We start from the raw sequence: 22,809 nt of genomic DNA, 5'->3' as shown, positions 1-22,809 counted from the left end.
ATCCCAGTTCATCCCAGTTCAAACCAGTCCATCCCAGTAACCCCTCCCAGTGCTCCCAGTTCATCCCAGTCCCTCCCCTCCCCCATCATTAATGGCAGCTCCCATTAATGAAGCTGCCGTTAATTAATGAGAGTTCATTCGTTAACCCAGCCCTAATTAACGGCTGCTAACGAGGCCCAGCATTCATTAACCCTGGCACTCATTAACCCCATTCATTAACATCACCATCATTAACTCATTAATTAACCTCATCATTAATTAACCCCCATTAATTAACCCATTAATTAACCCGTTGATTAACCCCATTAGTTAAACCTCATTAATTAACCCCGGTTAATTAAACCTCATTCATTAAACCTCATTAATTAACCTCCATTAATTACCCCTTGCTAATTAACTCCATTAAGCCCCATTAATTAACCCCATTATTTAAGTCTCATTAATTGCCCTCCATTAATTAACCCACATTAATGAACTCCATTAATTGACCCCAGCATTAATAACCCCCATTAATTACCCCAGTAATTAACCAATTAACCCCATTAATTAGCCCTATTATTAACTCCATTAATGAACCTCATTAATTAATCCCATTAATTAACCATGACATTAATTAACCCCGATTAATTAACCCTCATTAATTAGTGCCCATTAACGACATTAACCCCCTTTGTTTGACCTCATTAAACCCATTAATGAACTTCTATTAATTAACCCCATTAATGCAGTAATTAATCTTCAGTAATTAACCTCAGCATTAACTCCGTCATTAATTACCCCATCATTAATAAACCCCATTAATTAAAGTGCCAATTAATCCACGTCCATTAATTAATTACCCCAATTAACAGCTCCCACTCAATGCCCAAACCCCCGTAATTAAACACCCAATCACGCCCATAATTAATTATACCCCAGTTAATTAATTAAATCAATTAGCCCCAATTAACACCCTTAATTAGCCACCCCCACTAATTACACAAACCCAATTAATTGCTTAATAACCCCCGCTAATTATCCATTCTGGCCAGGAATTCATTAGCCTCTTGCAGTAATTAATTAATTAAATCTAATTAATTGCTAGGCCTTAATAATCTTTACTTAATTAATAATTAATTAAGAACTCCATTAATCACCCCGAGCCCTGTTCATTACCCCATTAACCCCCCCAAGGCATTAATTATGCCCTAATTAATCAATTAACGACGCTAATTAATCAATTTTCCTTTATTTAACAAAACCCCCCCAGGCCCCTCCCACACCCCAAATCCCGGAGCCACTTCCGGGTTAGGCCACGCCCACTCCTCAAGAGCGCCGAGCACTTCCGGGCTAGGCCACACCCACTCAATGGCGCTGAGCACTTCCGGATTCGGCCACACCCACTTCCGGGTTAGGCCACGCCTCCGGTGGCGGAGCAATGACGTCATTTCTCCTTGGGAGGGGGCCTGGGAGGGGAGAGAGGGGAGAACCAGTGAGAACCAGTACGGACCAGTATAAACCAGTATAAACCAGTATGGACCAGTAAGGACCAGTATGGACGAGTATGGACCGGTACGGACCAGTATGGACCAGTACGGACCAGTATAAACCAGTATAAACCAGTATGGACCAGTACGGACCAGTATGGACCAGTAAGGACCGGTACGAACCAGTACGGACCGGTATGGACCAGTAAGGACCGGTACGGACCAGTACGGACCGGTATGGACCAGTAAGGACCGGTACGGACCAGTATGGACCAGTACGGACCAGTATGGACCAGTATGGACCAGTATGGACCAGTATGGACCAGTAAGGACCGGTACGGACCAGTATGGACCAGTACGGACCAGTATGGACCAGTATGGACCAGTATAACCCAGTCCCTTTTTTCACCCATAAAATCTCCATTTTTGTGCCTAAATCCCCCGGATTTTTTCCTCCCAGTCCCTCCCAGTATAACCCAGTATAACCCAGTTCCCTTTCCACGCCCCAAATTCCCATTTTCCCCCCCAAATTCCCCATTTTTCACCCTAAAATCCCCATTTTTGCACCTAAAACTCCCGAATTTTTTCCTCCCAGTATAACCCAGTCCCTCCCAGTCCCTCCCAGTATAACCCAGTCCCCTTTCCATCCCCAAAATCCCCATTTTTCACCCTAAAATCTCCATTTTTGAGCCTAAATCCCCCGGTTATTTCCCCCAGTCCCTCCCAGTATAAACCAGTATAACCCAGTTCCCTTTCCACCCCCAAATTCCCATTTTCCCCCCCAAATTCCCCATTTTTCACCCTAAAATCCCCATTTTTGCACCTAAAACTCCCGAATTTTTTCCTCCCAGTATAACCCAGTCCCTCCCAGTATAAACCAGTATAACCCAGTTCACTTTCCACCCCCAAAATCCCCATTTTTCAACCCAAAATCCCCATTTTTCACCCTAAAATCTCCATTTTTGCACCTAAAACTCCCGAATTTTCCCCTCCCAGTATAACCCAGTCCCTCCCAGTCCCTCCCAGTATAAACCATTTCCCTCCCAGTATAAACCAGTCCCCTTTCCACCCCCAAAATCCCCATTTTTCACCCTAAAATCCCCATTTTTGCACCTAAAACTCCCAAATTTTTCCCTCCCAGTATAACCCAGTCCCTCCCAGTATAACCCAGTATAACCCAGTCCCTCCCAGTATAACCCAGTATAACCCAGTTCACTTTCCACCCCCAAAATCCCCATTTTTCACCCTAAAATCCCCATTTTTGCACCTAAAGCTCCCAAATTTTTTCTTCCCAGTATAACCCAGTCCCTCCCAGTATAACCCAGTCCCTCCCAGTATAAACCAGTATAACCCAGTTCACTTTCCACCCCCAAAATCCCCATTTTTCACCCCAAAATCTCAATTTTTGAGCCTAAATCCCCCCCGGTTTTTTTCCCCCCAGTCCCTCCCAGTATAACCCAGTCCCTCCCAGTATAACCCAGTATAACCCAGTTCCCTTTCCACCCCCAAAATCCCCATTTTTCACCCTAAAATCCCCATTTTTGCACCTAAAACTCCCAAATTTTTTCTTCCCAGTATAACCCAGTCCCTCCCAGTATAACCCAGTCCCTCCCAGTATAAACCAGTATAACCCAGTTCCCTTTCCACCCCCCAAATTCCTCATTTTCCCCCACAAATTCCCCATTTTTCACCCTAAAATCCCCATTTTTCACCCTAAAATCCCCATTTTTCCACCCGAAACTCCCGAATTTTCCCCTCCCACTCCCTCCCAGTATAAACCAGTATATCCCAGTCACCGGTAGACGCCGACCACCACGGCGTGGTCCCTCTCGTAGGGCTCCAGGGTCAGCTGCTCCTGCGGCTTCATCCTCTCGGCCGTCATCTTCCTCACCTCGCCCGCGAACACGGCCTCGGCCGGCGCCGTCGAGTCGATGCAGTTGGCCTGCGCGGGACGGGGGGTGTGGGACCGGTTAGGACCGGTTTGGACTGGTTTGAGACCGGTTTGAGACTGGTTAGAGACTGGTTTGGGCTGGTTTGAGACCGGTTGGAACCAGTTTGAGACCGGTTAGAACCGGTTTGGACTGGTTTGAGACCGGTTAGAACCGGTTTGGACTGGTTTGAGACCGGTTAGAAGCGGTTTGGACTGGTTTGAGACCGGTTGGAACCAGTTAGAGACCGGCTAGAACCGGTTTGGACTGGTTTGAGACCAGTTAGAGACCGGTTAGGACCGGTTTGGGCTGGTTTGAGACCGGTTAGAACCGGTTTGGGCTGGTTTGAGACCAGTTAGAACCGGTTTGGACTGGTTAGAGACCAGTTAGAACCAGTTAGAGACCGGCTAGAAGCGGTTTGGACTGGTTTGAGACCGGTTAGAACCGGTTTGGACTGGTTTGAGACCGGTTAGAACCAGTTAGAGACCGGCTAGGACCGGTTTGGACTGGTTTGAGACCGGTTAGAACTGGTTTGGACTGGTTTGAGACCGGTTAGAACCGGTTTGGACTGGTTTGAGACCGGTTAGAAGCAGTTAGAGACCGGTTAGAACTGGTTTGGACTGGTTTGAGACCGGTTAGAACTGGTTTGGACTGGTTTGAGACCGGTTAGAACCGGTTTGGACTGGTTTGAGACCGGTTAGAAGCAGTTAGAGACCGGTTAGAACTGGTTTGGACTGGTTTGAGACCGGTTGGAACCAGTTAGAGACCGGCTAGAACCGGTTTGGACTGGTTTGAGACCAGTTAGAGACCAGTTAGAGACCGGTTAGGACCGGTTTGGACTGGTTTGAGACCGGTTAGGACCGGTTTGGACTGGTTTGAGACCGGTTAGAACCAGTCAGAACTGGTTTGGGCTGGCTTGAGACAGGTTAGATCCCAGTTAGATCCAGTTAAAACTGGTTTGGACTGGGTGGGACTGGGTGGGACTGGTTTGGATTGGGTTGGACTGGGTTAGGACTGGTTTGGACTGGGTTGGACTGGTTTGAGAACAGTTAGAACCGGTTTGGACTGGTTTGGTCTGGTTAGATCCCAGTTAGATCCAGTCAGAACTGGTTTGGACTGGTTTGTACTGGCCTATACTGGTTTATACCGGCCCATACCTGGTCTATACTGGTCTGTACTGGTCCATACTGATTTGTACCGGTCCATACTGGTCCCTAACTGGTCCATACTAGTCCATATTGGTTTATACCGGTCCATACTGGTCTGTACTGGTCTCTAACTGGTCCATACTGGTCTGTACTGGTCCCTAACTGGTCCATACTGGTTTGTACGGGTCTATACTGGTTTATACTGGTCCACACTGGTCTCTAACTGGTCTCTAACTGGTCTATACTGGTCCATACTGGTTTGTACTGGCCCATACTGGTCTATACTGGTCTCTAACTGGTCCGTACTGGTCCGTACTGGTCCATACTGGTGGGTACCTTGATGGAGATGAGGAAGTGCCCCCCTGCCCGCAGGAAGTGATGGTTTGTACTGGTCTATACTGGTTTATACCGGCCCATACTGGTCTCTAACTGGTCCATACTGGTCCATACTGGTTTGTACTGGTCCGTACCTTGATGGAGATGAGGAAGTGCCCCCCCGCCCGCAGGAAGTGATGCGCGTTCAGGGCCACGATGCGCGTCTGGTCCGGCTGCGCCACGTCCGCGAAGATCACGTCCACCATGCCTGGGAACGGGGGCAAAAAAACCCCAAAATTATCCCAAAATAATCCCAAAATTATCCCAAAATATCCCAAATTTACCCCAAAATGATCCCAGAATTGCAGAAAATCAGAAATTCTGGGAAAAATCCCAAAATTTCCGTGAAATTTCCACGAAATTCAGGCCAGGAACCCAAAAAAAACCAAAATTTGGTGCCCACCAAGATCACGTCCACCATGGCTGGGACGGGGGCAAAAAAACCCCCAAAATTATCCCAAAATATCCCAAATTTATCCCAAAATGATCCTGGAATTGCAGAAAATCAGAAATTCCGGGGAAAAAACCCCAAAATTTCCAGGAAATTCCCACGAAATTCTGGCCAGGAACCCAAAAAAATCCCAAAATTTGGTGCCCACCAAGATCACGTCCACCATGGCTGGGATGGGGCAAAAAAACCCAAAATTATCCCAAAATATCCCAAAATATCCCAAATTTACCCCAAAATTATCCCGGAATTCCAGAAAATCAGAAATTCTGGGAAAAATCCCAAAATTCCCACGAAATTCCGGCCAGGAACCCAAAAAAACCCCAAAATTTGGTGCCCACCAAGATCACGTCCACCATGACTGGGACGGGGGCAAAAAAACCCCAAAATTATCCCAAAATATCCCAAAATTATCCCAAAATATCCCAAAATACCCGGAATTCCAGAAAATCAGAAATTCCGGGGGAAAACCCCAAAATTTCCATGAAATTCCTCAAAATTTCCCTGAAATTCCAGCCAGGAACCCAAAAAACCCAAAAATTTGGTGCCCACCACGATCACATCCACCATGGCTGGGACGGGGGCAAAAAAACCCCAAAATTATCCCAAAATTATCCCAAAATTACCCCAAAATATCCCAAAATTATCCCAAAATTCTGAACAAAATTCAGAAATTCCAGTAAAAATCCCAAAATTTCCATGAAGTTCCCCCAAAATTCCGGCCAGGACCCCAAAACCACCTCAAGCCCCACCCAGGACACCCCAAAACCTCCAGAACCTTCTCCAGAAGCTCCTCCCCTCCCTCCCAGCTGTGCCCAGGTGTGGCCCCGCCCCCTCTGGCACTGGCCCCGCCCCCCCGTGCCCCACTGACCAATCAGCACGCGGTATTTCCGTGGGTGCCGCGCGTCCTCCATGCCCGGCACCACCTTCATTCCCACAGGTGAGACCCAGGATGAAGCTCCGCCCCTCAGGATGAAGCCCCGCCCCCTTTGGCTGACTGGCCCCGCCCCCCGTGCCCCACTGACCAATCAGCACGCGGCATTTCCGTGGGTGCCGTGTGTCCTCCATGCCCGGCACCACCTTCATTCCCATAGGTGAGACCCAGGATGAAGCTCCGCCCCTCAGGATGAAGCCCCGCCCCCAGGATGAAGCCCCGCCCCCAGGAGGAAGCCCCGCCCCCTTTTCCTGACTGACCAAGCACATCCTCAATCACCGGCACCACCCTCATTCCCACAGGTGAGATGCACGTGTAAGCCCCGCCCCCAGGGTGAAGCCCCGCCCCCAGGGTGAAGCCCCGCCCCCAGGGGGAAGCCCCGCCCCCTTTGCCTGACTGACCAAGCCCATCCTCAATCACCACCTTCATTCCCACAGGTGAGACCCAGGTGTGTCCCAGGCATAAGCCCCGCCCCCTTCCCCTTACTGACCCCGCCCCCCAGGACTAAGCCCCGCCCCCCCGCGGCCCACTGACCAATCAGCATGCGGTATTTGTGGGGGTGCCGCGCGTCCTCGATGACGGGCACCACGTTCGTTCTCTTCTTGGCCACGTTGAGCAGGTCCCGGCCCGAGCGGTGCGAGAACTCCACGGCGTAGACCACGCCCTCCTGGGGGCGGGGACAACCGCGGGGTCACCACGGGTCACCCGGGGTCACCAAAGGTCATTGATGGCCACCAAAGGTCATCAATGGCCACCAAAGGTCCCCAGGGGCCACCGAAGGTCATCAATGGCCACCAAAGGTCAGCAATGGCCACCCAAGGTCAGCAATGGCCACCAAAGGTCATCAGTGTCCACCAAAGGTCATCAAGTGTCCACCAAAGGTCACCAAGGTCACCAAAGGTCATCAATGGCCACCAAAGGTCACCAATGGCCACCAAAGGTCATCAATGGCCACCCAAGGTCATCAATGGCCACCAAAGGTCAGCAATGGCCACCCAAGGTCATCAATGGCCACCGAAGGTCAGCAATGGCCACCCAAAGGTCACCTATGGCCACTGAAGGTCATCAATGGCCACCCAAGGTCAGCAATGGGCACCCAAAGGTCACCGAGGTCACCAAAGGTCACCCAAAGATCACCGAAGTCACCAAAGGTCCCCCGGGGTCACCGAGGTCACCTGCAGGTGCCAGCACCAGGAGCTCCCGGGAGCTTGGGGACACCAAACTGGGGCCACTTGGGCCAGGTGAGGCCTTGGGGCACCCCAGGAGTAACCCAGGTGTAACCTCATTGTAACCCCATTGTAACCCCATTGTAACCCCATTGTAACCCTGGTGTAACCCAGGTGTAACCCTGGTGTATCCCTGGTGTAACCCCATTGTAACCCCGGTGTATCCCTGGTGTAACCCCATTGTAACCCCGGTGTATCCCTGGTGTAACCCCAATTGTAACCCCGGTGTATCCCTGGTGTAACCCCATTGTAACCCCGGTGTATCCCTGGTGTAACCCCATTGTAACCCTGGTGTAACCCCATTGTAACCCCGGTGTAACCCCATTGTAACCCTGGTGTATACCAGATGAGTAACCCCATTCTAACCCTGTTGTATCCTCATTGTAACCCCATTGTATCCCCATTGTAACCCCGTTCTAACCCTGTTGTATCCCCATTGTGTAACCCCATTGTGTAACCCCATTGTAACCCCGCTGTATCCCCGCTGTATCCCAGGTGTGTAAACCCGTTCTAACCCTGGTGTAACCCCAGTGTAACCCCATTAAAACCCCATTGTAACCCCGGTGTAACCCTGTTGTAACCCCATTGTAACCCCAGTGTATCCCCATTGTAACCCTGTTGTAACCCCATTGTATCCCACGTGTGTAACCCCTTTATATCCCCGTTGTATCCCCATTGTAACACCTGTGTAACCCCTGTGTAACCCCATTGTAACCCCGGACTATCCCCATTGTATTGCAGGTGTGTAACCCTGTTCTAACCCCATTGTAATCCCTGTGTAACCCCGGTGTGTAACCCCATTATAACCCCATTGTAACCCCATTGTATCCCATGTGTGTAGCCCCTGTGTAACCCTGTTGTATCCCCATTGTAACCATGTTGTATCCCCATTGTAACCCCTGTGTAACCCCATTGTATCCCAGGTGTGTAACCCCTGTGTAACCCTGTTGTAACCCCGTTGTAACCCCATTACATCCCCGTTGTATCCCCTGTGTAACCCCATTGTATCCCCAGTGCCTATCCCCATTGTAATCCCTGTGTAACCCCATTGCATCCCAGGTGTGTAACCCCTGTGTAACCCCATTGTAACCCCATGGTAACACTAGTGTGTAACCCCTGTGTAACCCCATTGTATCCCTGGTGTGTACCCCCGTAGTAACCCCGTAGTAACCCTGTAGTATCCCCGTAGTAGCCGTACCTGCCCCACGATGTCGGACACGTGGCTCACGGTGGTGCCCGAGGCCGCCCCCAGGTACAGAACCCGCGCCCCCCGGCCGGATGTGGATGCGGTCGATGCCCCCCAGGATGGCGGCGGCCAGCTTGGAGCGGAACGGGTTCCAGGCACGGTACTCGATGGAGCTGTCACCATCCTGAACCAGTACAAACCAGTACAAACCAGTTAGAACCAGTATAAACCAGTATAGACCAGTATATATCCCTATAAACCAGTATGGACTGGTATAACCAGTATAACCCAGCTTGGAGCGGAACGGGTTCCAGGCACGGTACTCGATGGAGCCGTCACCATCCTGAACCAGTAAAAACCAGTATAGACCAGTTAGAACCAGTATAGATCCATATAAACCAGTGTATATCCCTATTTATCCCTATAAACCACTGTGGACCAGTATAACCCAGTTTGGAGCGGAACGGGTTCCAGGCATGGTACTCGATGGAGCTGTCACCATCCTGAACCAGTAAAAACCAGTATAGACCAGTTAGAACCAGTATAAACCAGTATAGACCAGTATATATCCCTATATATCCCTATAAACCAGTATAGACTGGTGTAACCAGTATAACCCAGTTTGGAGCGGAACGGGTTCCAGGCACGGTACTCGATGGAGCCGTCACCCTCCTGAACCAGTATAAACCAGTATAGACCAGTTAGAACCAGTATAAACCAGTATAGATCCATACATATCCCTATATATCCCTATAAACCAGTATAAACCAGTATGGACTGGTATAACCAGTATAACCCAGCTTGGAGCGGAACGGGTTCCAGGCACGGTACTCGATGGAGCTGTCACCATCCTGAACCAGTAAAAACCAGTACAAACCAGTTAGAACCAGTACAGACCAGTATAGATCCATACATATCCCTATATATCCCTATAAACCAGTATAAACCAGTATGGACTGGTGTAACCAGTATAACCCAGCTTGGAGCGGAACGGGTTCCAGGCTCAGTACTCGATGGAGCCGTCACCATCCTGAACCAGTAAAAACCAGTATAGACCAGTTAGAACCAGTATAGATCCATATAAACCAGTGTATATCCCTATATATCCCTATAAACCACTATGGACCAGTATAACCCAGTTTGGAGCGGAACGGGTTCCAGGCACGGTACTCGATGGAGCCATCACCATCCTGAACCAGTATAAACCAGTATAGACCAGTTAGAACCAGTATAGATCCATATAAACCAGTGTATATCCCTATTTATCCCTATAAACCACTGTGGACCAGTATAACCCAGCTTGGAGCGGAACAGGTTCCAGGCACGGTACTCGATGGAGCTGTCACCATCCTGAACCAGTAAAAACCAGTATAGACCAGTCAGAACCAGTATAGATCCATATAAACCAGTGTATATCCCTATTTATCCCTATAAACCACTATGGACCAGTATAACCCAGTTTGGAGCGGAACGGGTTCCAGGCACGGTACTCGATGGAGCTGTCACCATCCTGAACCAGTAAAAACCAGTATAGACCAGTTAGAACCAGTACAGACCAGTATAGACCAGTATATATCCCTATAAACCAGTATAGACTGGTGTAACCAGTATAACCCAGTTTGGAGCGGAACGGGTTCCAGGCACGGTACTCGATGGAGCCGTCACCCTCCTGAACCAGTAAAAACCAGTATAGACCAGTTAGAACCAGTACAGATCCATATAAACCAGTGTATATCCCTATAAACCACTGTGGACCAGTATAACCCAGTTTGGAGCGGAACGGGTTCCAGGCACGGTACTCGATGGAGCCGTCACCATCCTGAACCAGTATAAACCAGTATAGACCAGTTAGAACCAGTATAAACCAGTATAGACCAGTATATATCCCTATAAACCAGTATGGACTGGTATAACCAGTATAACCCAGCTTGGAGCGGAACGGGTTCCAGGCACGGTACTCGATGGAGCCGTCACCCTCCTGAACCAGTAAAAACCAGTATAGACCAGTTAGAACCAGTATAGATCCATATAAACCAGTGTATATCCCTATAAACCACTATGGACCAGTATAACCCAGTTTGGAGCGGAACGGGTTCCAGGCACGGTACTCGACCGAGACATCGCCATCCTGAACCAGTATAGACCAGTATAGACCAGTTAGAACCAGTACAGACCAGTATACACCAGTAGAAACCAGTTAGAACCAGTATAGATCCATATAAACCAGTGTATATCCCTATAAACCACTATGGACCAGTATAACCCAGTTTGGAGCGGAACGGGTTCCAGGCACGGTACTCGACTGAGACATCGCCATCCTGAACCAGTATAAACCAGTACAAACCAGTTAGAACCAGTACAAATCCCTAGATATGCCTACAAGCCACTATAAACCAGTATGAACTGGTATAAACCAGTATGGACCAGTATAAACCAGTGTGGACTGGTATGAACCAGTACGGACCAGTACAACCAGTATGGACCAGTACAACCGGTATGGAGCAGTATGGAGCAGTATGGACCAGTACGAACCAGTCCATCCCAGTCCCACTCTCAGTGCTCCCAGTATAACCCAGTCTATCCCAGTCTATTCCAGTTCCATCCCAGTCCCTCCCAGTTTGTCCCAGTCCCTCCCAGTTTGTCCCAGTTTATCCCAGTCTGTCCCAGTCCCTCCCAGTCCATCCCAGTCTATCCCAGTCCCGTTCCCAGTACCCCCAATCCCACTCCCAGTACTCCCAGTATAACCCAGTTTGTCCCAGTCCATCCCAGTTTATCCCAGTCCGTCCCATTTATCCCAGTCCGTCCCATTTATCCCAGTCTCTCCCAGTCCCTCCCAGTTTGTCCCAGTTGGGTTTATCTCAGTCCCAGTCCCTCCCAGTCTCTCCCAGTCCCTCCCAGTATATCCCAGTTCCATCCCAGTCCCTCCCAGTTTGTCCCAGTCCATCCCAGTCCCTCCCAGTCCCTCCCCGTATATCCCAGTCCCTCCCAGTTTGTCCCAGTTTATCCCAGTCCATTCCAGTTTATCCCAGTCCCTCCCATTTATCCCAGTCTCTCCCAGTCCCTCCCAGTCCCTCCCAATCCCTCCCAGTTTGTCCCAGTTGGGTTTATCTCAGTCCCAGTCCCTCCCAGTTTGTCCCAGTTGGGTTTATCTCAGTCCCAGTCCCTCCCAGTCCCTCCCAGTCCCTCCCAGTTTGTCCCAGTTGGGTTTATCTCAGTCCCAGTCCCTCCCAGTCCATCCCAGTCTCTCCCAGTCCCTCCCAGTTTGTCCCAGTTGGGTTTATCTCAGTCCCAGTCCCTCCCAGTCCCTCCCAGTCCCTCCCAGTATATCCCAGTTCCATCCCAGTCCCTCCCAGTCCATCCCAGTCCCTCCCAGTCCCTCCCAGTCTGTCCCAGTCCCTCCCAGTCTGTCCCAGTTGGGTTTATCTCAGTCCCAGTCCCTCCCAGTTTGTCCCAGTTGGGTTTATCTCAGTCCCAGTCCCTCCCAGTTTGTCCCAGTTGGGTTTATCTCAGTCCCAGTCCATCCCAGTATATCCCAGTATGCCCCAGTCCGTCCGTACCTCCACGCTGATCCGTTTCTCTCCGTACACCGACTCTCCCGGCACCAGGTTCCGCGTCACCAACGCGTCCTCACGGCCCCGGCAAATGAACACACCTGGGATACTCGGGGGTTACTCAGGGGATACTCGGGGGTTACTCAGGGGATACTCGGGGGTTACTCGGGGGTTACTCAGGGGTTACTCAGGGGATACTCGGGGGTTACTCAGGGGATACTCAGGGGATACTCGGGGGTTACTCAGGGGATACTCGGGGGTTACTCAGGGGATACTCAGGGGGTTACTCAGGGGATACTCGGGGGTTACTCGGGGGATACTCGGAGGTTACTCGGGGATACTCGGGGGTTACTCAGGGGATACTCGGAGGTTACTCAGGGGATACTCAGGGGTTACACCTGGGATACGCCTGGGATACACCTGGGATACACCTGAGATACACCTGAGATACACCTGGGTTACACCTGGGATACACCTGAGTTACACCTGAGCTACACCTGAGTTACACCTGAGATACACCTGGGATACACCTGGGACCCTCAGCTGCTCCACAGTCCCATCCCCAGTCCCTCCCAGTATAACCCAGTATAACCCAGTATAACCCAGCATCCCCAGTGTCCCTCCCAGTATGAACCAACATATCCCAGCTCCCTCCCAGTATAAACCAGTATCCCCAGTCCCTCCCAGTATAGACCAGTATCCCCAGTTACCTTCCCAGTCCATCCCAGTGCATCCCAGTTCCCTCCCAGTCCCTCCCAGTATCCCCAGCTCCCCTCCCAGTCCCTCCCAGTCCCAGTATAAACCAGTCCATCCCAGTTGCCCTCGTGCCGGTGCGGCTCCACCCTCCCAGTCCCTCCCAGTATAAACCAGTATCCCCAGTTCCCTCTCAGTATCCCCAGCTCCCCTCCCAGTTCCCATCCCAGTCCCCTCCCAGTATAAACCAGTCCCTCCCAGTTCCCATCCCAGTCCCTCCCAGTATCCCCAGTCCCCCCCAGTCCATCTCAGTATCCCCAGCTCCCCTCCCAGTCCCTCCCAGTATAAACCAGTTTATCCCAGTTACCCTCATGCCGGTGCGGCTCCACCGTCACTTTTTTCCCGCCTTTGAAGCCCCCGCGGGCCCCGCCCCTGGCTCCGCCCCCTCGGCCTCGGCCACGCCCCCGGGGGCCTCCTCTGGCTCCGCCTCCTCCTCTGGCTCCGCCCCCTCCGCGGGCCACGCCCCCTCCGCGGGGCGTGAAACCGGAACCTGTGGGGGGAAACTGGGTTATACTGGGATATACTGGGAGGGGAACTGGGGATGCTGGTTTGTACTGGGAGGGACTGGGATGAACTGGGAAGGGAACTGGGTTATACTGGGATATACTGGGAGGGACTGGGTTATACTGGGATGTAGTGGGATATACTGGGAGGGGAACTGGGGATGCTGGTTTGTACTGGGAGGGACTGGGAGAGGAACTGGGAGAGACTGGGATGTACTGGGAGGGGAACTGGGTTATACTGGGATAGACTGGGAGAGACACTAGGGATACTGGGATATACTGGGAGGGGAACTGGGGGAACTGGGTTATACTGGGAGGGACTCGGAGGGACACTGGGGGTACTGGGAGGGGAACTGGGTTATACTGGGATATACTGGGAGGGACACTAGGGATACTGGGACATACTGGGAGGGGAACTGGGTTATACTGGGATGTACTCGGAGGGACTGGGAGGGGAACTGGGGATACTGGGAGAGATTGAAAGGGGAACTGGGTTATACTGGGATGTACTGGGAGGGGAACTGGGTTATACTGGGATGTACTGGGAGAGGAACTGGAGAAACTGGAAGGCACTGGGAGGGAACTTGGTTATACTGGTTTATACTGGGATATACTGGGAGGGGAACTGGGGATACTGGGATATACTGGGAGGGACGCTGGGATTACCGGCTTATACTGGTCCATACTGGTTTTTACTGGTTTATACTGGGACTCACCTCTGCCTCGGAAGCCGCCGCGTCCACCCCGGGGGCTGAAACCTGTGGGGAAACTGGTCAGACTGGGATATACTGGGATATACTGGGATGTACTGGGATGGACTGGGAGGGGAACTGGGATGTACTGGGTTATACTGGGTTATACTGGGAGGGACTGGGAGAGGCCCTGCAGGCTCCCAGTGCTCCCAATGTGGCTGCAACACCTCCCCCAGTCCCTCCCAGTATAGACCAGTATAACCCAGTATATCCCAGTTACCGCCAAAACGCTCGCAGTTGCCTCCCAGTTCATCCCAGTTCCCTCCCAGTTCATCCCAGTACATCCCAGTTCCCCCCAATCCCCTCCCAGTCCATCCCAATTCATCCCAGTCCTTCCCAGTTTGTCCCAGTTCCCATCCCAGTTCCCCCCAGTCCATCCCAGTCCCCTCCCAGTATATCCCAGTCTCCCCCCAGTATATCCCAGTCCCCTCCAAATCCTCTCCCAGACTCTCCCAGTTTATCCCAGCTCCCTCCAAATCCCTTCCCAGTCAATCCCAGTCCCCCCAACCTCCCCGAGTCTCTCCCAGTCCCTCCCAGTTTGTTCCAGTTTGTCCCAGTTTATCCCAGTCCCCCCCAGTTCCCACCCGGCCTCATCGCGCCGCTTTTCTCCACGCGTGGCCCGCGCGCCTCCGCCGGAACCGGAAATGACGACACAAACACAGCGACCTCCCAGGTCCGGGCATGCGCACTCCGCTCCCGACGCTCAAATCCCGCCCACTTCCGGGCAGAAGTTCCCTCAGAGCTCCTCAAGGTGGGTCGTGAGGGGATTTTGAGGTAAAAAATGGGGATTTTGGGACAAAAATGGGGGTTTGGGGTCTAAACCGGTGATTTTGGGATGAAAAATGGGGATTTGAGGGCTCTAACGGGTTTTTTTTTCGGCGGCTCGCGGCGTTTTGGCGCCGTTTCGGGGCAGTTCCGGAGGACTCGCGGGTGGGGCTCGCCGCCATTTTTCCTCCGGGAGGAGACGCTCCGGCCCGAAACCGGCTCTCGGTGGTCTTTCGTGACGTCATTTCCGGCGACTCTCCGTCGCTTCCGGAGTGACTCGTTGGTTCCGGCCGGTGGCGAGCGAGGGTGAAAGTGACTTTGAGAGCTGGGACGTACTGGGAGAACTGGGATGGACTGGGAGCGACTGGGAGCGACTGGGAGCGCTGGGGAGGCTACTGGGAGCGACTGGGATGGACTGGGAGCGACTGGGATGGACTGGGAGAGACTGGGAGAGACTGGGGGGGCTGGGAGGGTCGTGAGGGGAGCGCTGAGGGCGGTGAGGGCCGAACTGGGAGGGACTGGGGGGAACTGGGAGCACTGGGATGAACTGGGAGGGGTCTGAGGGGTTACTGGTTTGAACTGGGAGGGACTGGGATGGACTGGGAGCACTGGGAGGAGTCTGGGGGGGGTTACTGGGAGGGACTGGGATGAACTGGGAGAGGTTTGGGGGTTACTGGTTTGAACTGGGAGGGAACTGGGATGGACTAGGAGGGGTCTGGGGGTTACTGGGAAGGAACTGGTTTGAACTGGTTTGTACTGGGAGCACTGGGAGGGCAGGAATTAAGGAGCTGCTCATTTGCATAATGAATGAGCTTCGTTAGTTCCGCTCGCAGTTCATTCCCTTATTTGGCATTGCTGGGTGGGGTTAATTAATATTAATTAATAACTAACGAGCTAATTAATTAGCTGGACTTGTAGTTAATTACTGGGTGTTAATCGATCTGCTAACTAATTAATTACTGCTAATTAGCATCCTTAATGAGCTTCCAGTCTCTGGAATGATTTCATTTCTCTTTTATTCCCTTATTTGGCATTGTGGGGCGGGATTACTTAATAATTAATAATTAATGAGCTAATTAGCAGGCTAGCTTGGCAGTTAATTAACTAGATCCTAGTCAGCTTATTGACTAGTTAGTCAGCATTTAATTAGCATAATTAATGAGTTTTTCATCTGCTGCCTTCGCTTCTGTTTTATTCCATTATTTAGTATTGCAGGCTGTGATTAATTAATACTTAATGTGCTAATTAGCAGGCTGTGTTAATCATTAATTAACTAGGTTCAAACCAGTTACTTGGTTAATTAACCAGCTGTTAATTACAATGATTAATCATTAATCATTTCCCAATCTGTCCCTGTTTCTACTTAATTTCTTTATTTTTCATTATTAGCTGACATTAATTAGTAATTAATAAGACAATTAAGAGACTAGGTTAATCATTAATTAATTAGGTTCTGACCAGTTGTTTAGCTAATTAATTAGCTGTTAATTATAATCATTAATGGCTTCTTAATGTGCTTCTATTTGTGCTTAATTAATGTTTTATTATTAGGTGGCATTAATTATTAATTAATGAGCTAATTAACAGGCTAGACTGAGTTAATTAACTAACAACTGCTGATAATAATTAGCTAATAAGTATTGTTAGTTAATGAGGACTGATAATTAATTCAATAGTAAAGGGGCACTAATTAATTAATTAATTAGCTGCTAATTAGCATAATTGGGATGTTTTTAAATTTCTTTTCTTCCTGATTCCACTTCCCACATTTCTCCTGCTGGGTTGGAATTGATTAATAATTAATGAGCTAATTAACAGCCCGTTTGACCATCAGCTAAGTAGGTTCCAATTATTTATTTAGCTAATTAATTAGCTGCTAATTACCTTAATCAACAACATTTCCCCCTTCCAAACTCTGATGCAAAGGTTGAAAATTTCCATTTTTTTCCCTTTTTTTTTCAGCAATTAATGCTCCTTGCCCCCAATTAACCCCCTCAGGCCGCTAATGAAGGGCCCCTGGAAGGTGATTAACGAGCGCGGGTGTTAATTAAGCTCTCTTAATTATGCTAATTAGCCATGGCAGAGGACATCAAGGTCAAGCTGCGCCGCTACAAAACGGCTCCGTTCGACAGCCGCTTCCCCAACCAGAACCAGACCCGCAACTGCTGGCAGAACTACCTGGGTACGGCCCCGAAACCGCCCAGATTCACCCCGAAAATCACCCGGGGAACCCCGAAAATCAACCGGGGAACCCCGAAAATCAACCGGGGAACCCCGAAAATCGACCGGGGAACCCCGAAATAACAAAAATCCGAAAATCCCCGTGAAAATCCCCCAAAAAATGCCATAAAAATGGCCCAAAAATGGCCCAAAAATGCCCTAAAAATGGCCCCAAAAAGGCCCCAAAAATGGGCCCCAAAATGGCCCCAAAAAAACCCCAAAATGGCCCCAAAAATGGCCCCCAAAACCCCCCAAAATGGCCCCAAAAATGGCCCAAAAATGGCCCCAAAAATGGCCCCAAAACCCCTAAAAAACCCCCCAAAAATTGCCCCCAAAAATGCCCCTAAAATGGCCCCAAAATGGCCCCAAAAATGGCCCTAAAACCCCTAAAAAACCCCCCAAAATGGCCCAAAAGCTCCCAAAATGGCCCCAAAACCAACAAAAATGGCCCCACAAATGCCCCCAAAATGGCCCCCAAAACCCCCCAAAATGGCCCCACAAATGGCCCCAAAATGGCCCCCAAAACCCCCCAAAATGGCCCCCAAAACCCCCAAAAATGGCCCCCAAAATGGCCCCCAAAACCCCCAAAAATGGCCCCAAAATGGCCCCCAAAACCCCCAAAATTTGCCCCAAAAATGGCCCCAAAATGGCCCCAAAAACCCCCCAAAATGGCGCCCAAAACCCCCAAAAATGGCCCCAAAAATGGCCCCAAAACCCCTAAAAAAGCCCCCAAAATGGCCCCAAAACCAACAAAAATGGCCCCAAAATGGCTCCAAAACCCCCAAAAATGGCCCCAAAAATGCCCCAAAAATGGCCCCAAAACCCCTAAAAAAGCCCCCAAAATGGCCCCAAAACCAACAAAAATATCCCCAAAAATGGCCCCAAAATGCCCCAAAAATGGCCCCCAAAACCCCCTAAAATTGCCCCAAAATGGCCCCCAAAACCCCCAAAATGGCCCCAAAATGGCCCCAAAAATGGCCCCAAAAACCCCAAAAAAGCCCCCAAAATGGACCCCAAAACCCCCCAAAATGGCCCCAAAACCAACAAAAATGGCCCCAAAAATGGCCCCCAAAACCCCCAAAAATGGCCCCAAAATGGCCCCAAAAACCCCCCAAAATGGCCCCCAAAATGGCCCCCAAAACCCCCAAAATTGGCCCCAAAATGGCTCCAAAAACCCCCCCAAAATGGCCCCAAAAATGGCCCCCAAAACCCCCAAAATGGGCCCCAAAATGGCCCCAAAAACCCCCCAAAATGGCCCCAAAACCCCCAAAAATGGCCCCAAAAATGCCCCAAAAATGGCCCCAAAAATGGCCCCAAAACCCCTAAAAAAACCCCCAAAATGGCCTAAAAATGGCCCCAAAAAGGCCCCAAAAATGGGCCCCAAAATCCCCAAAAATGACCCCAAAATGGCCCCAAAAATGCCCCAAAAATGGCCCCAAAAATGGCCCCAAAAATGGCCCCAAAACCCCTAAAAAACCCCCCAAAATGGCCCAAAAAAGCTCCCAAAATGGCCCCAAAACCAACAAAAATGGCCCCAAAATGGCCCCCAAAACCCCCCAAAATGGCCCCAAAAATGGCCCCAAAACCCCTAAAAAACCCCCCAAAATGGCCCAAAAAAGCTCCCAAAATGGCCCCAAAACCCCCAAAAATGGCCCCAAAAATGGCCTCAAAAACCCCCCAAAATGGCCCCAAAAACCCCCCAAAATGGCCCCAAAAATGCCCCAAAAATGCCTCAAAACCCCAAAAATGCCCCAAAAATGGCCCCAAAAATGGCCCCAAAACCCCTAAAAAAACCCCCAAAATGGCCCAAAAAAGCTCCCAAATTGGCCCCAAAACCAACAAAAATGGCCCCAAAAATGCCCCCAAAATGCCCCAAAAATGGCCCCAAAAATGCCCCAAAAATGCCTCAAAACCCCAAAAATGGCCCCAAAATGGCCAAAAAAATGTCCCAAAAATGCCCACAAAATGCCCCAAAAATGGCCCCAAAAATGGCCCCAAAATGGCCCCAAAAACCCCCCAAAATAGCCCCAATAATGCCCCAAAACCCCCCAAAAATGGCCCCAAAATGGCCCCAAAAACCCCCCAAAATGGCCCCAAAAATGGCCCCCAAAACCCCCAAAAATGGCCCCAAAAATGCCCCAAAAATGGCCCCAAAACCCCTAAAAAAGCCCCCAAAATGGCCCCAAAACCAACAAAAATGGCCCCAAAATGGCTCCAACACCCCCAAAAATGGCCCCAAAATGGCCCCAAAAATGGCCCCAAAAATCCCCGTGAAAATCCCCCAAAAAATGCCCCAAAAATGGCCCAAAAATGACCCCCAAAATGGCCCCAAAAATGCCCCAAAACCCCCAAAAATGGCCCCAAAAATGCCCACAAAATGCCTCAAAACCCCAAAAATGGCCCCAAAATGGCCAAAAAAATGGCCCCAAAAATGCCCACAAAATGCCCACAAAATGCCCCAAAAATGCCCCCAAAATGTCCCCAAAATGTCCCCAAAATGCCCCAAAAATGCCCAAATTTGGGGTTTTTACTCCCCGCTCCGGCCGCTCACTGTCCCCCATGTCCCCTCAATGTCTCTGATGTCCCTAAAATGTCCCCAAATGTCCTCAATGTCCCCAATCCCCCGCTGTCCCCTCAGTGTCCCCAATGTCCCTGATCCCTCAGTGTCCCCAATGTCTCCGATGTCCCCAATGTCCCCTCAGTGTCCCCAATGTCCCCATTGTTCTCTCAATGTCCCCAATGTCCCCATTGTCCCCAATGTCCCCTATCCCCCAATGTCCTCAGTGTCCCCAATGTCCCCTCAGTGTCCCCAATGTCCCTGATCCCTCAGTGTCCCCAATGTCCCCAATGTCCCCTCAGTGTCCCCAATGTCCCCATTGTTCTCTCAATGTCCCCAATGTCCCCAATGTCCCCTCAGTGTCCCCAATGTCCCTGATCCCTCAGTGTCCCCAATGTCCCCAATGTCCCCTCAGTGTCCCCAATGTCCCCAACTCCCAATGTCCCCAATGTCCCCAATCCCCTGCTGTCCCAAATGTCCCCAATGTCCCCTCAGTGTCCCCCATGTCCCCAATCCCCCCGATGTCCCCAATGTCCCCATTGTCCCCAGTGTCCCCATTGATGTCCCCACTGGTGTCCCCACTGATGTCCCCATTGGTGTCCCCAGATTTCCAGCGGTGCCAGCGCGCCATGGACGCCCGCGGCGCCGATGCCACCCCGTGCCAGTGGTACTTCCGTGTCTACAAGTCCCTGTGCCCCACCTCGTGGGTGAGTGACGTCCCCAAACGTCCCCAAATGTCACCAACCCCTCCAATGTCCCCAACGTCCCCAACCCCCAGTGTCCCCAAATGGCCCCAAGGGGCCCCCATAGTCCCCGATCCCACCAATGTCCCCAAGGGTCCCAATGTCCCTCCAATGTCCCCAAGTGTCACCAAAGGGTCCCCAAGGGGGCCCCAATAGTCCCCAGTGCCACCAATGTCCCCAAATGTCCCCAGTTCCCCTCAATGTCCCCAAGGTGTCCCCAAGGTGTCTCAGCTACCGGGGGAGTGCTGGCCCCAAATGTCCCCAAAAAAACGTCCCCAAATGTCCCCAATGTCCCCAATGTCCCCAAGCCACCAAATGTCTCCAGCCCCCCCAATGTCCCCCATGTCCCCAAATGTCCCAAACCCCTCACTGTCCCCAAATGTCCCCCAATGTCCCCCAATGTCACAAAGCCACCAAATGTCCCCAACCCTCCCCAATGTCCCCAATATCCCAAACCCCTCACTGTCCCCAAATGTCCCCAATGCCCCAATGTCCCCATTAATGTCCCCAGTGTCCCCAAATGTCTCCAATCCCCTCAAAGTCCCCAACGCCCCCAAACCTCCCCAATGTCCCCAGTGTCCCCAAATGGTGTCCCCTATGTCCCCAAATCCCCCAGTGTCCCCAAATGTCCCCAACCCCTCAATGTCCCCAATGTCCCCAATGTCCCCAAACCCCCAAATGTCCCCAACCCTCCCCAATGTCCCCAATGTCCCCAAATGTCCCCAATGTCTCCAATCCCCCCAATGTCCCCAAATGTCCCCAATGTCCTCAATGTCCCAAATCCCCCAAATGTCCCCAATGTCCCCAACCCCCGCAATGTCCCCAGCCCTCCCCAGTGTCCCCAATGTCTCCAATCCCCCCCATGTCCCCAAATGTCCCCAATGTCCTCAATGTCCCAAATCCCCCAAATGTCCCCAGTGTCCCCAACCCCAGCAGTGTCCCCAGTGTCCCCTGTGTCCCCAAATCCCCCAGTGTCCCCAAACGTCCCCAAATGTCCCCAACCCCTCAATGTCCCCCAATGTCCCCAAACCCCCAAATGTCCCCAACCCTCCCCAGTGTCCCCAGTGTCCCCAAATGTCCCCAATGTCCCCAAATGTCCCCAATGTCCTCAATGTCCCCAAACCCCCAAATGTCCCCAACCCCCTCAATGTCCCCTATGTCCCCTATGTCCCCAAATCCCCCAGTGTCCCCAAACGTCCCGAAATGTCCCCGACCCCTCAATGTCCCCCAATGTCCCAAAGCCACCAAATGTCCCCAACCCTCCCCAATTCCCCAAATGTCCCCAACCCTCCCCAGTGTCCCCTATGTCCCCAAATCCCTCAGTGTCCCCAAATGTCCCCAATGTCCTCAATGTCCCCAATGTCCCCAAACCCCCAAATGTCCCCAACCCTCCCCAATGTCCCCAAATGTCCCCAACCCTCCCCAATGTCCCCAATGTCCCCAAATCCCCCAGTGTCCCCAAACGTCCCCCAATGTCCCCAATGTCCCCAGGTGACGGCGTGGGACGAGGCCCGTGAGGAGGGCACCTTCCCCGGCAAGATCTGAGCTGTCCCCAGGCCCCGGTGACACCGGGGACGCGCCCGGGGCGGGGGAGGTGACACCGCGGGGGGGGGGGAGGGGACGCGCGGTGGCGCCGCCAATAAAGGGTTAAAAACTGGGCCCGGCCTCGGCTCTGGGGACAGCTTGGGGACAGCTTGGGGACAGCTTGGGGACAACTTGGGGACAACTTGGGGGCGTCTGGGGACAACTTGGGGACAACTTGGGGACATCTGGGGACAACTTGGGGACAACTTGGGGGCGTCTGGGGACAACTTGGGGACAACTTGGGGGCATTTGGGGACAACTTGGGGACAATTTGGGGACCTCTGGGGACAACTTGGGGGCATTTGGGGACAACTTGGGGACAGCTTGGGGACAACTTGGGGACAACTTGGGGGCGTCTGGGGACAACTTGGGGACAGCTTGGGGACAACTTGGGGACAACTTGGGGGCAACTTGGGGACCTCTGGGGACAACTTGGGGGCGTCTGGGGACAACTTGGGGACAACTTGGGGACAACTTGGGGACGTCTGGGGACAACTTGGGGGCATTTGGGGACAACTTGGGGACAACTTGGGGACCTCTGGGGACAACTTGGGGGCAACTTGGGGACAACTTGGGGACAACTTGGGGGCATTTGGGGACCTCTGGGGACAACTTGGGGGCATCTGGGGACAGTTTGGGGACAGTTTGGGGACAACTTGGGGGCATTTGG

General features: G+C 51.7%; 2 protein-coding genes across 4 annotated transcripts; one reads left to right on the top strand and one right to left on the bottom strand.

The window, feature by feature from the left end:
* Positions 1–1,313: 1,313 nt before the first annotated feature.
* On the bottom strand, positions 1,314–14,911 carry LOC118701388 (rRNA 2'-O-methyltransferase fibrillarin-like). Its single transcript, XM_036406002.2, is given in 10 exon segments — positions 1,314–1,445; positions 3,263–3,408; positions 5,013–5,125; positions 6,834–6,966; positions 8,724–8,795; positions 8,797–8,895; positions 12,269–12,363; positions 13,323–13,505; positions 14,235–14,276; positions 14,855–14,911. Coding segments are annotated over 10 exon segments (915 nt in total). The 5' UTR covers positions 14,865–14,911; the 3' UTR covers positions 1,314–1,423.
* Positions 14,912–14,974: 63 nt separating this feature from the next.
* On the top strand, positions 14,975–22,213 carry LOC118701389 (cytochrome c oxidase subunit 6B1). Of its 3 annotated transcripts, none has more exons than XM_036406004.2 (4): positions 14,975–15,021; positions 17,110–17,217; positions 20,419–20,519; positions 22,047–22,213. In XM_036406004.2, the coding sequence occupies exons 2-4, from the start codon at positions 17,112–17,114 to the stop codon at positions 22,098–22,100; spliced, it is 261 nt and encodes an 86-aa protein (XP_036261897.1). In that variant the 5' UTR covers positions 14,975–15,021; positions 17,110–17,111; the 3' UTR covers positions 22,101–22,213. The 3 variants fall into 3 exon arrangements, with proteins under 3 accessions (XP_036261897.1, XP_036261896.1, XP_036261898.1); XM_036406003.1 differs by lacking the exon at positions 14,975–15,021 and adding an exon at positions 15,264–15,363; XM_036406005.2 differs by lacking the exon at positions 14,975–15,021 and adding an exon at positions 15,267–15,341.
* Positions 22,214–22,809: the final 596 nt, after the last annotated feature.

The sequence above is a fragment of the Molothrus ater genome, unplaced genomic scaffold (genome assembly GCF_012460135.2).
Source record: "Molothrus ater isolate BHLD 08-10-18 breed brown headed cowbird unplaced genomic scaffold, BPBGC_Mater_1.1 matUn_MA623, whole genome shotgun sequence".
NCBI classification, from domain to species: domain Eukaryota; kingdom Metazoa; phylum Chordata; class Aves; order Passeriformes; family Icteridae; genus Molothrus; species Molothrus ater.
Note: the sequence above shows the minus strand (reverse complement) of the source record. Positions and strands in the feature narration are given on the sequence as shown.

Coding starts and splice junctions, on each gene's coding strand:
- LOC118701389 (XM_036406004.2), top strand. CDS start 17,112: ATGGCAGAGGACATCAAGGTCAAGCTGCGCCGCTACAAAACGGCTCCG. Junction 17,218..20,418: donor CTGCTGGCAGAACTACCTGG/GTACGGCCCCGA, acceptor TGGTGTCCCCAG/ATTTCCAGCGGTGCCAGCGC. Junction 20,520..22,046: donor CCCTGTGCCCCACCTCGTGG/GTGAGTGACGTC, acceptor CAATGTCCCCAG/GTGACGGCGTGGGACGAGGC.